Below are 13,552 nucleotides of genomic sequence, written 5' to 3'. Positions count from 1 at the left end.
TATTCCATTTTCCATCATAACTGACACATTTTCATTATGGTTTCTTACCAATAAGAACTCTCTTGGGATTAAATTGTTTTAATTCCAAGCCTGCCATTACCCATCCAAAATTTAAACATTTATATTTAGATGCTCATAAAGTTTCTGGGATACCAAATGGGAAAAAAATAATAGTTCAAAAAGTGCACTTATTATTAGTCTCCTTAGGCGTAATTGAGCTGAAAATTAATTTAATGGATTTTAAAATTATTTTCTCACCTAGATCTAAGTCATTTTATTCTCCAACTCTACAAATACCTGTTCATAAGTTCATAATTGAAAGAGCAGTCACTCTGCTGTCTCCTCTCTGTAGTGGTGAAGTAAAATACAACTGAGAATTTCTTTTTTTTTTTTTGTAGATGTAGTCTGCAACCTCCACCCCCCAGGTTCAAGTGATTCTCCTGCCTTGGCCTCCCAAGTAGCTGGCAGTACAAGCGTGCACCAACATGCCCGGCTAATTTTTGTATTTTTAGTAGAGACAGGGTTCCACCATGTTGGCCAGGCTGGTTTTGAACTCCTGATCTCAAGTGATCTGCTCAACTCAGCCTCCCAATGTGCTGGGATTACAGGCATGAGCCACCGCGCCCGGCCACAACTGAGGGTTTCTATACCTAAAAATACAACATGGAACTTGGTTACTCTTCAGTACTCTTGGTTACTCTCTTGGTACTAATTAAAATACTGCAAAGTATATATTACTAAATTAAAAATTAATAATGTTCTACCATTCATGACACTGCATTTTCATCATAGATATTTTGGGTTGGATTATGTATGCTCAAACAAAATGTGAAGTTCTTCTGACACCTTATCCCTCAGAATAGTTTACTCTCACCTTAATTAAGTTAAATAAGTATCTACTGACATTATTCTGGCAGCAGAGAGGGGGTATCACCCAATGGGAATGGAATCCAGGCTCTCTACTCTGTCTCCTTTGATACCTGGGGATGGAAAGGTTATTGCTGGAGGAAGTATCTACCGATTCTGCCCTGCCTGGGGGAGAGAGGGGTACCTCATCACTGCTCCCCTTGTGGCCTCCAGTGATACTATGAGGGAGTAGCCTCATTATTGCTGATCAGGGATGGAAGTTCTGACTGTCCACCAGGCTTTCTCTAACACCCACACCTCCGAACCTTGGCCGCAGAGGGAAAAAGTACCTCATTACTCCCTACTCCCAGATGGGAAAAATCCAGACTTCCCAAGTCACCTCCACTGACAGTGTAAGGAAGGGGCCTTCCTTATCACCTGGCATCAGTGAAATTCCAGCTTCCTCTTGGGCTTCTGTCACCACTCTAGTGGGGGGTCAGGGAGGGTGTGTTGGGGCACCTCATTATACCTGGTGAGGATGGACATCTCGGTTTTTCACTCAGTCTTTGCTGGAGGGGATGGCTCCACAGTTTTCTCCTGTGCTTGGATGGAATAGAGGGGTTATCGTCTAAAAGTTTTCTACTGTGCTAATTTCCCTTTTCTTGTTGGTCCTTTGGTGAGAGAGGGCAGGCTTTTCTTGGGGTGTTTTTGTCTGTGTCTGTTGATATTTCCAGACTGCTGGCTCTTCAGTACCCAGTCTGGGGTACCTGAGGCAAAAAGAAAACCCAGGGTACGCACCACCATGTCTGTTTCTTTCCTTGTGTCCTGAGGTCTCTAACCAGCCTGACTTGTTCTCGAGTCTTATGTTTCTTATACACACTATCCAAGGGTTTTAGGTGAAGTTAGTGAGAAAAAAAAAAATGGAAAAGTACTTCTATCTACATACTTTTGATGGTCTTTGTCCCCTGTACTCCATTTTATATAATTCTCTCAATTTACTAATTTACTAAAAATGACATTCTCATGTTATCAGTACCCTACCCAAAAACCTTCCATACCTCCAGATTTACAAATCTGGCTATTGTGAGAGGTCCTCCACAATACGGCCTTTCCACTGCTCCCCACCATACATTTTCCTTTCTGACTGGTGAGACATTGTTTCTGAAACTGTTTTTGAATAGCCCCATGTCTATACCTTCTCTCAAGTTCCCTCCACCTAAAAGCCCCTTCAACCTCCCTTCTGCCTAGCTAAATCTTATCTACCTTTCAGGGTCCTATCAGGTCAATAAATCCCTATCTGTGCCCTCAGGTCCTTAATGATCTCTACTTCCCAGGAACTCCTACAATACTTATTTCCCTGAACTATCCCTTCACATTCTGCCTTACACTGTTATTAAGCTTTCAAGAACAAGTTATCTTTCCACTATATTGTAAATTTCTTAAAGACAAAGGTTACATAGTATACTTCTTCATATCCTATACACCACTTTATACAATGCCTAGCACATAGCAGATATTCAATAAATGTCTTTAATGTAATTTATTTCTTGATTAGACACTAAATTGTAATACAGCTTCCATAAAAATATGATATAGAAAGTATTAATACTGAAACCCACTTAGATAACTGATAAAGTAAATAACTTTTTCTTCCTTTAATTCAATTAAAGCAAATTACTTATTAACACAGTGCCAGCTACTGAGATATGCTGGTAAATAAGAGAGACACAGTCCCTGCCCTTATAAAGTTTACAATTAAAATTAATATTCTTAAGGGGTAAAATATCTATATCAGGATTGCTAGCGAATACTCTACCACTGATATAATCAATATAAGTTGTAAGCTCTATCAATACAGACACAGGGAAAAGCATAGCAATGAAAAGCTAAACAAAGGAAATGAAACAACAGGAACTATAAGGTTTCTGTAGCAAGATGAAACACTGGATCAAGAGCCTGCAAAGAAACAAACTGTTGGTGTTGGTTCAAGCAATCTCTTTTTTTTTTTTTTTTTTGAGATGGAATCTCACTCTGTAGCACAGGCTACAGTGCAACGGCATGATCTCGGCTTACTGCAACCTCCACCTCTTGGTCCCGGTTTAAGCAATTCTCCTGCCTCAGCCTCCCGAGTAGCTGGGATTACAGGAACGTGCCACCATGCCCAGCTAATGTTTGTATTTTTAGTAGAGATGGGGTTTCACCATATTGGCCAGGCTGGTCGTGAACTCCTGACCTCGTGATCTGCCCACCTCGGCCTCCCAAAGTGCCGGGATTACAGGCGTGAGCCACCGTGCCTGGCCAAGCAATCTTAATAAAACAGTCGTACTGGAAAATATTAAAAAATATTTCCTCAGGTATACAGTATTCTCCAAATCAAAATGAACAGGTAACTTTACAGTGGTTATCCCCAGGAAAGGGAACTGGGTAGTGGGTGATAAGGGTGGAAAGGACACTTACTGTTCATTGTACACCCTTTTGTACCTTTTGAATTTTGACCTATGTGCATATATTGCCTATTCAAAAAAATAAAAAAAAAAAGTTGAAATGTCATTTAAAAAAAAAAAAAACTTTCTGCAAGGAAAAAAAAAGATTTTAACTGAATTTTAAGCAGAATTTCTTGAAAGACTTTCAAACCCTTATCCTGGACACTGGTTATATCACAAACAAAACATTTTAACTTACTTTAACTTACTGGAAAAATTCTGACACTTTTCTAGATCTTCTCTCAGAAAATCACCTGCTTCAATAAGGGTCATCCATATCTGTGGCCCCTTATTCTCACTGCATAGCAGGAACCTATATAATATCTACTGTTTACTACACTATATACACATAAGGACAAGGCCTGTGTCTACCTTATTCTTCCCTTTACCTCCCACACTTAACATGGAGAAATATATAAGTCATCAACTCTTTCCTCAATCCACACCTAGTTTAAAACACAATCAAGTTTTTGTTTCACAGGCACGCTATAAATGCTGGTTGAACAAATTAATAAAGCATCCTTATTACCTTAATTACCATTCATATATGCAAAACATAAATCTATCCTTCAAAGTTTACCACCCCAATTCACTACCATGTGCATTATTTTTCTTGTATTAATCTCATACACACAATCCTTTTTCCTTATTTGTACTGCATCTTTGTCAAGCACCTTTTATTTCAGTTAAACCAGTTCAATTCCTGTCCTCTGGTCTAACCTACGCTTCTACAACCATTGTTCTTAATGGTCCACAGGTTACCCTTATCTCAAAGAAAAAGTAATGCTCTTCATCTCCTACTTCATGATGTTTTACCAGATTGAAATGACTTCTCATTTGAGTTACATCTCTCAGTGTCTCTTCTACTGCTGTCCTCCAGAGCATGCAAAATTCAATTTCCTCACTGAGCTTTCTCAGGCTGATCAAAAAGAATAGCTCCTCCCTCTGGCTGTTAAAATTGGAAGTTTTCTTGGCTACTTTCTCAGTTTTCTACCCCCTTCCCCCAACTTACTCTTATCTCCTATTACTAATTTTTAAATTGTATGTAACAATTTATTGTCTCTTCACAAAATAGTAAACTATTATTCTACATCTATATATTCCTGTCTATATCCTATTTATCCTTCAGATGTCTTCTTAAATATTACTTTCTCAGGACAACCTTCTTTATTCTTCCCTTCACCTAAGACTAGCTGCTATATTCTCCCACCACGCCCTGCAATTCTCTTTTGTAACATTAACAACACCTATCCCTATCCATCCATCTAGTTTATAAGCCCCATGATAATGTTTTATTCACTGCTGTATTCTAAGTACCTTGCATAAGTCCTGACAACAGAAATTTAATAAAATATCTGACTAGCTGATTGATTTATTTAAGAACTGTCTTCGAATACTGTAAATTTTTACCAAATATGGAACAAATCTATGGAGTTATCTTCACAGTCAATTAGATAATTGAAAAAAATCAATTAAAAAATTGATACTTGATATGTGTTTTCAATAGAGACAATTACAATAATAAACTTAGGTCAACATTTAGAACATGCCATGAGTTCAAATTACTCTTATCTATCAGTAGTTAAATGCTTACCTTGAAAAAATAATAATCCACAGAACTATCTTAAAATAAATGTATAAAGTTCTATCAGAATTTATAGCATTCTAACACAGATTTAACTGTAATACTAAAAAAAATTATTAGTCATTAGAGTAACATTTACATATATTACCTACCATATGTGACATTGTGATTTAACTCGGCTCTTCGTAAGGATTCATCAAGAACATCATACATTAATTCACTTGTCCTGTTTAAAAGATATTTTATTTGCAGTAGAATTATAGTACTCTAACCCAATAAAACACAGTTTTTCAAACTTCTCTTTAAAACTGAGGAGCTACAGAAGAGAAGTGAAAGAAATTCATTTTATGATAAAGTTATGGAAATTTCACTTCTTAAAAGGTTTTTCAGGAGCTGAACTTCCTACTTTATCAAAGTTGACTAGTTAACCAATGAGATATATATGTCAACCAACTCTTTCCTCACTATGCCTAGTTTACAAACCAAGTTTTTATTTGGTTGAACAGAGTATATTTTATAATTTTCTTTCAACAGAGTATTTCTAAATTACTACAGTAACACTTCATATATTCATATTTCAGATAGTATATTAACTGTATTTTAATCAGACACTGTTAAAAAATTTTCAAATACTAGTCTTTCCTTGAACAGCAACTAGGTTCTTCAGAAAGAAAATTTTTACTTACATTTACATTAAATATAAAAAAAGATATTTTGTGGAATGAATAGGTTTGGACCATTCACATGTCTTTATGGTCACTGATTACAGTAACAATAACTGATGAGGAAGATACTGTGCAAAAAAAAAAAGTGCGCTAGTGCGCTAGTGCCCTAGCACTCTGCCTCCACGCTTGTTAGAGAAATGTCCTCTCCAAGAGGCCAATGTGAAAAACTATAGCTTCTCAGCTGGTATTTTGTATGTTTTACAAATTCAAAAAGCACTAATAGGAAAAAAAACACCAGCAACATAGGATACATACAGTGGTCTTGCAGAGAAACAGTGCCATAAAATAAATGAAAATATCAAAATAATTTGGGACTATATAAATTAATTACATCTTTCAGAAAATGTCTTTTTTTCCAAATATACAGCTAGAAAGTTCAATGCTAAGTGCACGTACTTTCATTCTGTCTTGACTGAAGTATAAATATCCAATAATTAGGAATCCAGAACCACATTCTAAAATCCTTCGTTTTACTGTATAAGCATTTCTTCCTCAGAAGATAACCATACAGTAGACATTACCAATCCTTCCCTGCCCCCCCAAAAAAAATTGGTAATATTATACCTAGATTATAGCCTAGTTCCTCAATTTTAAAAGCCAATGTCTGGCATGAGTCTTAACCACATGAAATAAAGAAACATTTGTGAACAAGATCAAGATAAATCTTAATAATCTAAGAAGCACAAAGCTACAAAACACAAGAAAATATTCGAATAGATATAAAAGACCACAAATACAACAGATTTTTCCAGTAAATGGGTTTTTTCAATTAAATATTTTAGAAACAGTTATAACTTAAATTTTTACTTTGCCACATTGAGCTAATAATGTCTGACAAAACGTAAGATTTACGTTAAAATAAAATCTCATTAGAGTTGATACAGAAAAGGAGAAAACATTCTAATGTTCCATAACATTATAAGAATGTTCCACTCTATTCATGACTGAGCCTAATTACTAGTCACCTGAGGGCAGTGAAGGTTAAGGACTAGCTTACTTATCTTTGTATATATTATTATACAAATTTATCCACGAAGGCAAGAAAAAGGAAGATAGTGAGTTAATGAATTTAATAAATTCACTAAATGCCTCCCAAGTTACTTCCTGATAACAGTGGATGGCAGTAAGTCTTTTTAGACCAATAAGATCTGATACATTCACATAAAATTCATGATTTTAAAACATAATTCCAGTAACTCCAACTAGAGCTCCACATTAGCATAGGCTGGCATGATACAAAATAAAATATAATTAAGACAATCATTTCTAATGTGTGTGTATGCTCCATCACCTTACATTTTCACTGCAGGTTTCAATCAGGAGTTGAGATTCATAAACACAGAAAAAAGTAACACTGTAATACCAAGAGTGATATAGCCCAATTAGTGCTAGTCAGAAGCTCACAGGCAAATGAATTCTGACACTAAGTTGATTTCTAGGAGCAAAAGCCTGGAGAATGGTCCCTTTGTAAAGCTAGGCTAAAGAATTACAATACAAAGGTACCCTACTATATAAAAGGGAACAATATTCATAAAATCAGAACACTGATTAGCAAATACTTTCTTAAAACAGAAACATATCAGGAACTGTAGCCAAGGTCCTTGCTCTCAAGGGAACTCAAGGGACTTGCTCTCAAGCAAGTTGGAAATAGTTTTTTTAAATAAAAATAATATGTATGTGCACATGCAAATGCATACACACATGCACACACACAGAGAATCAGAATGATAAAACAAATGAAAATAAATTGATGAATCTAGGTGCAGGATATAAGGGAGATCCCTGTACTGTCCTTGGAAATTTGAAAGTGTCTAAGTTTGAAAAAGTATGGCAAAATTGAGGCCGAGGAGGTGGCTCACACCTGTAATCCCAGCACTTTGGGAGGCTGAGGAGGGCAGATCATCTGAGGTCAGGAGCTCGAGACCAGCCTGGCCAACATGGTGACACCCATTTCTACTAAAAATACAAAAATCAGCCGGGCATGGTGGCATGCACCTGTAATCCAGCTCCTTGGGAAACTGAGATGGGAAAATCTCTTGAATCCAGGAGGCGGAAGTTGCAGTGAGCCAAGGTCACACCACTACACTCCGGCCTGGGCAACAGAGCAAGACATAGTCTCAAAAACAAAAAAAAAAGGCAAAATTGAAAGTATATATATATATATATATATAGTTGGAAAGATACACATGAAAAGTTTAAGTTATTTGCTAAAAGAATAATTCGGATAAATGAATTAAAAAGGTGAAGCACTCACACCCAGCTAGAGTAAGGGTTGGCAAACTACAGCCCGCAGGCCTAATCTGGCCAGATGCCTGGTTTTGTATGGCTTCAAGCTAAGAAGAGATTTTACATTTTGAAGTAGTTGGAAAAAAAAATTAAAAGAATAATACTTCATGATGTGCTGATCTGAGATTCAAGTTTTAATGTCCATAAAAAGGTTTTTTTTTTTGGAATACAGCCTTCTTCATTCATTTATTTTCTATCTGTAGCTGCTTTCATGCTATAATAGCAGAGTCGAATAGATGCAAAAAACAACATATGGCCCACAAAGCCTAAAATATTTATTTATTTATTATTATTTTGAGACAGAGTATCACTCTGTCGCCCAGGCTGGAGTGCAGTGGCACGATCTCAGTTCACTGCAACGTCCACCTCCTGGGTTCAAGTGATTCTCCTGCCTCAGCCTCCTGAGTAGCTAGGACTACAGGCGTGTGCCACTATGTTCAACTAATTTTTGTATTTTTAGTAGAGACAGGGTTTCACCATGTTGGTCAGGCTGGTCTCAAACTCCTGACCTTGTGATCCGCCCGCCTCAGCCTCCCAAAGTGCTGGGATTACAAGCGTGAGCCACCACGCCTGGCCGCCTAAAATATTTATCTGGCCCTTTGCAGAGAAAGTTTCCCAACCCCTGAACAAGAACAATTACGAAAGTTTCACAGAGGAGATGGCGCTTCATGGGTACCTTTCATGATAGGTAAAATTAGGATGAAGAGAGAGCCAGGATTATCCCAGCAACCTGAAAGCATTTATGTGGTTCTTACAATGGCCTATTTTATCACTATTAAGCCAATTAAACATTGGAAGAATCTGGTTTATCATTAAACCTCTAGGTTACTAAAGTCTAAGCTTATCATCTGGTATGGGGTCATTAAGCAAACTTACTGGGAATAGTTTACCTTTGATCATCTTTTCCTAGAAGTCCTAGTATTCTCAAGAGCTGAATTTGTAACCATGGTGCTGGGACACTGTGGTAATTGAAATCTACTGGGAGTTTTCCTCCAACTACTTGCTTCAAAATGGTTACAAAACTCCCAGTCAAGTCTTTATATCCAGACGAATTCTCCTACATCCCCCCCAAAAAAAACTTTCTGTTAATAATAACATCTTATTAAACAGAAATAGACCTGGTTGAAATGTCATATAGAACCTAACTTAATACATGCTTAAGTTTATGTTCACATTTAATGAAACCGTGCCCTAATATGTGTAATATCTTCCATGATAAAATTCCTCTGGCTAACCAACCCAAAGCTGAATCATCCCAGAAAAGCTTCCACCACTCCCTACTTTTTCCCACATACAGTTTAATCACATTTCAAAATTCTTATAGTTACATCTTAGAATCCTTAACAGCCAATACCAGCAATTACAACAAAAAGTGAAAAGAACTGGCATACAGCAAAAGGACAGTAATACCTCTGCTTTGGATGAAAATCAAGGCCTGTTTGCAATCTCTGAACTCTGTTTCCAAAAGACTTCACATGTAAATGAGTTAAATTCATTCTGGGGCCAAGCACAGTGGCTCACACCTGTAATCCCAGCACTTCTGGAGGACGAGATCGGTGGATCACCTGAGGTTGGGAGTTTGAAACCAGCCTGACCAACATGGAGAAATCCTCTCTACTAAAAATACGAAATTAGCCAGGCATGGTGGTGCATGCCTGTAATCCCAGCTACTCGGGAGGCTGAGGCAGGAGAACTGCTTGAACCCCGGAGCTGGAGGTTGCGGTAAGCCAAGATGATGCCACTGCACTCCAGCCTGGGCAACAAGAGCAAAACTCCACCCAAAAAAAAAAAAAAAAAAAAATGTGTTCTGGGTAGAAGAGCACAGCCAAGACTACTTAAACATTAAAAGTCCCCAAAATCGGCCGGACACAGTGGCTCACACCTGGAATCCCAGCACTCTAGGAGGCCGAGGCCGGCAGATCACCTGAGGTCGGGAGTTCGAGACCAGCCTGACCAACATGGTGAAACCTTGACTCTCCCAAAAATACAAAATTAGCTGGGCGTGGTGGCACATGCCTATAATCCCAGCTACTCAGGAGGCTGAGGCAGGAGAATCGCTTGAACCCGGGAGGTGGAGGTTGTGGTAAGCTGAGATCGTGCCATTGCACTCCAGCCTGGCCAACAAAAGCGAAACTCCATCTCAAAAAAAAAAAAAAGTCCCCAAAATCAGTGTGCCTGCCAATTAAAAATTAATTAGCCACACAGTACCTAAAAATACTTGTTTCTGAAGGAGTGTGCCTTGATTATCTATCTGAGTAATCTCTTGGACTGGGGAAAGTAGATCCACACTCCTTAAAAGGAACATTAGATTCTTTATTCTAATTTGTATTATGTATCAAGGGAAAATTTTTGGAAGGGAAATAAAGCTCTTTCAAATTTTAGTAAATGTTAGGGAAAAAATAAAATTTAATATTGAACATCTATTTAAACTGTACTATTTGAGAACACAATACATAAGAAACAATATAACTTTAAATGAGTTCAATAGCATATTTTATTTTGTTATAGTAGGTGCCATAAAATCTCTTACAAGTATGTATATTTGAACACAAATGGTTTCAGGCAATATACTAAGGATGAATTAGTATAAACCCATCATCGCCATTTAGAAAACTGTTTTAGCATAACATTCAACCCTCTTTCCTCATATGACACAGTATCAATATATGGCGTCAACACTACAATCTATAGCTTGCACAACCCCCACTGGTTCCCCTCATTTCTATAAAATGGTATGCATCCCATGAAGCTATATATAAAAGAGAATTACTGCTTGAAAAACACAAATCTGAAAACTTAAGACAACTTCCATTGCTACCATTTTTTCACACCTGTTTAGTAACATTAAAAAATTTTAGGCATTAAAAAAAAAAATTCCATAATGTGCCTACAACTCACGCTCTCAACAACTTGCAAAATTACTACATCAAAGGTCAATAATAAAATTATAAAACACTAACTAAGCATTTTACCAAAATATGTTTCTTTTAATCCCGTAATTGTATTTTCTAATGTTAACTACTCAGTACTTGCTAAAATTTCCAACTTACCTTAATCATTCTAAGATATATATGCAAGGAGGCAGCCATGACCCCAACATCTCTGTCACAAAGTGCTTTCCGAAACTTAATATGAATATGTTGTACTTGATTAGGAGCAATGAGATGGAATTTGTATAATGCCAGAACAGCTTTTCTTCGTATAATCTCCCTGAAGACAAAAAATGAAATTTAAACAAGACAATCTGAATTTTCGAGTATTTACTTTGAAAGATTATGGGTCAGATGATTTCAAAATACTGGCTCATTACCTTAATTTACAAAGAAAGAGATATTTATACATTGGTTATTAATTTATTTATTCTAATATACCAAATTATAAAAAGTAGTTACCTCTAGGAAGTAAGGTCTCAAAACTTTAACTGCCCATGTTATATATTTATATAGTTAGAGAATTTTTTTTGTAACAAGCATATATTACTTTGAGATTTAAAAAAAACAAGAAAACAAAGTTCTTAATTCTCTAATTCCATTTTAAAAGACGTATCTCTAAAATTGAAAAAAAAAAGTCAACAGTAAGTTTAAGTAATAGGTAATTTCAGCTAGTAATATTAAAGTCTTTTATTAATATGAAAATCTTTGGCCTGTAATCCCAGCACTTTGGGAGGCTGAGGTAGGTGGATCACTTGAGGCCAGGAGTTCAAAACCAGCCTGGTCAACATGGCGAAACCCTGTCTCTACTAAAAATACAAAAATTAGCCAGGTGTGGTGGTGCACACCTATAGTCCCAGTTACTTGGGTGGCTGTGGAACAAGAATCGCTTGAACCTAGGAGGCAGAAGTTGCAGTGAGCCAAGGTTGTGCCACTGCACTCCAACCTGGGTGACAGAGTGAGACTCTGTCTCAAAAAAAAAAAGAAAAAAGAAAAAAAGGAAAGAAAAGAAAAAAAACTCATTAACATTCTTACTCTAAAATAGTAGCTTTCTTTGCTTCTTTTTTTTAATATATCTATCACTGGATAGCAGACTCCAAATACTCTGGAGGACAGAGGGGAGGAATACAAGGACACACATGGAATAAAAAGATGTTACTCCTCTCCTTGCCCAGTTCACCTGTTTCAAAACCTCATGATAAGAAAGAAGAAAAGTATATACTAGTCTTGCACTTCAACTGTAGCAGATAACGTCTAGCACACAGAAACAAAAATAAAGAAATGCCATCCTATGTTCATGATGTAGTTTCCAAGGAAGCTTCTTCCTTGTTTTTCTCTCTCTTGTCTATATCTACATATCTCTTACTTGCAGACTATGCTGGCAGTGCTCAGAACAGCAGCAAACATCACAAAAGTGAAGTATTTACTTTTAGGGTTCCTTAACAGATATCTCTGTCATAGAATCTCAAGACTGAGATTATTCAGTGCAATCCTTTGTGTTCCACTCAAGAACACCTTTTATAAGATTCTTAATAAGTGGTCATACAAATTCTATTAATAAACAACTCTTATCTTCCTAGGCAAGCTATGCCATAATGGAAAACTTTTTTCACAAAAAAAAAAAAAAAAAAAAAGAAAAGCAGATTAACAACAGATTTACTGTTAGTATTAATACTGTGGTGAATGCAAGCCACATCGCAGTGTATTGCCATTGCATGATAATTGATATTAATTCTAGGGGAGAATAGCTAAATGAGGTGAGGAAAAAAAAAAAAACTCTGAATAGGCCCAGGAATTCATAGGCCTGGCCTCAAGTGGTGGTACTAACATAAGACGAGAGACCTAGATTCAGGCTCTGGGGGTGGTATGATGAAATACAGCCAGGGATTCAAAAGTTGAATTCAAGCCTTGTTTCACATATTCTTTGTGACATCTACTGGCTTACCTATAGCTCTGCCCCATATTCTTCAGCTCTTTACTCCAGAGCATGGGGCTGAGTCTGGCCGTAACTGCAGAAGCAGAGTTTCACAAAGTCTAAATTCTAGCCCTCTAGCCAGGACTTGAAATTAGACTAAATACAAAGCAATAAAGAAAAAATTGAAAAGGGCCCTTTCAATTCTCAGAAAGATTTCATACAACTGGTCAGTAAGTAAGGTCACCACAAAAGTGGTGGTGAGGAAAAGTTAAGCAAAAATATGCTGCTGGTATAATCAGATCACCTTATAAATCTTTAAAAAGTGTGTATTTCCAATAATTAATTGTCCATAATCATCCTCTGTTCTAAACACAGATATGACATACAATATATAAAAAGTCTGAAAGACCTATGAAGTTATTCTGTAATTCTTGGTAAAAGCTATCATTTTAGCTGGAAGATTCATGATCCAATATTTCTTAAAGAATACAAGCTGGCCGGGCGTGGTGGCTCACGCTTGTAATCCCAGCACTTTGGGAGGCCAAGGCAGGTGGATCATGAGGTCAGGAGTTCGAGACCAGCTTGGCCAATATGGTGAAACCCCGTCTCTACTAAAACTACAAAAATTAGCCGGGCATAGGGGCGGGCACCTGTAGTTCCAACTACTCAGGAGGCTGAGGCAGAAGAATCGCTTGAACCCGGGAGGCGGAGGTTGCAGTGAGCCAAGATCACGCCACTGCACTCCAGCCTAGGCAACAAAGCAAGACTCCATCTCAAAAAAA

General features: G+C 37.1%; 1 protein-coding gene across 1 annotated transcript in view; it reads right to left on the bottom strand.

Moving 5' to 3' along the window:
- AP4E1 (adaptor related protein complex 4 subunit epsilon 1) overlaps positions 1-13,552 on the bottom strand; it is a 95,517-nt gene that overhangs the window by 67,537 nt on the left and 14,428 nt on the right. The window contains exons 6-8 of the mRNA XM_017896204.1: positions 10,976-11,135; positions 8,816-8,982; positions 5,067-5,140 (exon numbers count right to left, since the gene is read on the bottom strand). Of these exons, the coding sequence (XP_017751693.1) occupies positions 5,067-5,140; positions 8,816-8,982; positions 10,976-11,135 (401 nt within the window). The remainder of the gene's footprint in view (positions 1-5,066; positions 5,141-8,815; positions 8,983-10,975; positions 11,136-13,552) is intronic.

Source organism: Rhinopithecus bieti, unplaced genomic scaffold (genome assembly GCF_001698545.2).
Source record: "Rhinopithecus bieti isolate Rb0 unplaced genomic scaffold, ASM169854v2 scaffold_27781, whole genome shotgun sequence".
Lineage (NCBI taxonomy): Eukaryota > Metazoa > Chordata > Mammalia > Primates > Cercopithecidae > Rhinopithecus > Rhinopithecus bieti.
The sequence above is the reverse complement of the archived record's forward strand: the minus strand, read 5'-3'. Positions and strand labels throughout refer to the sequence as shown.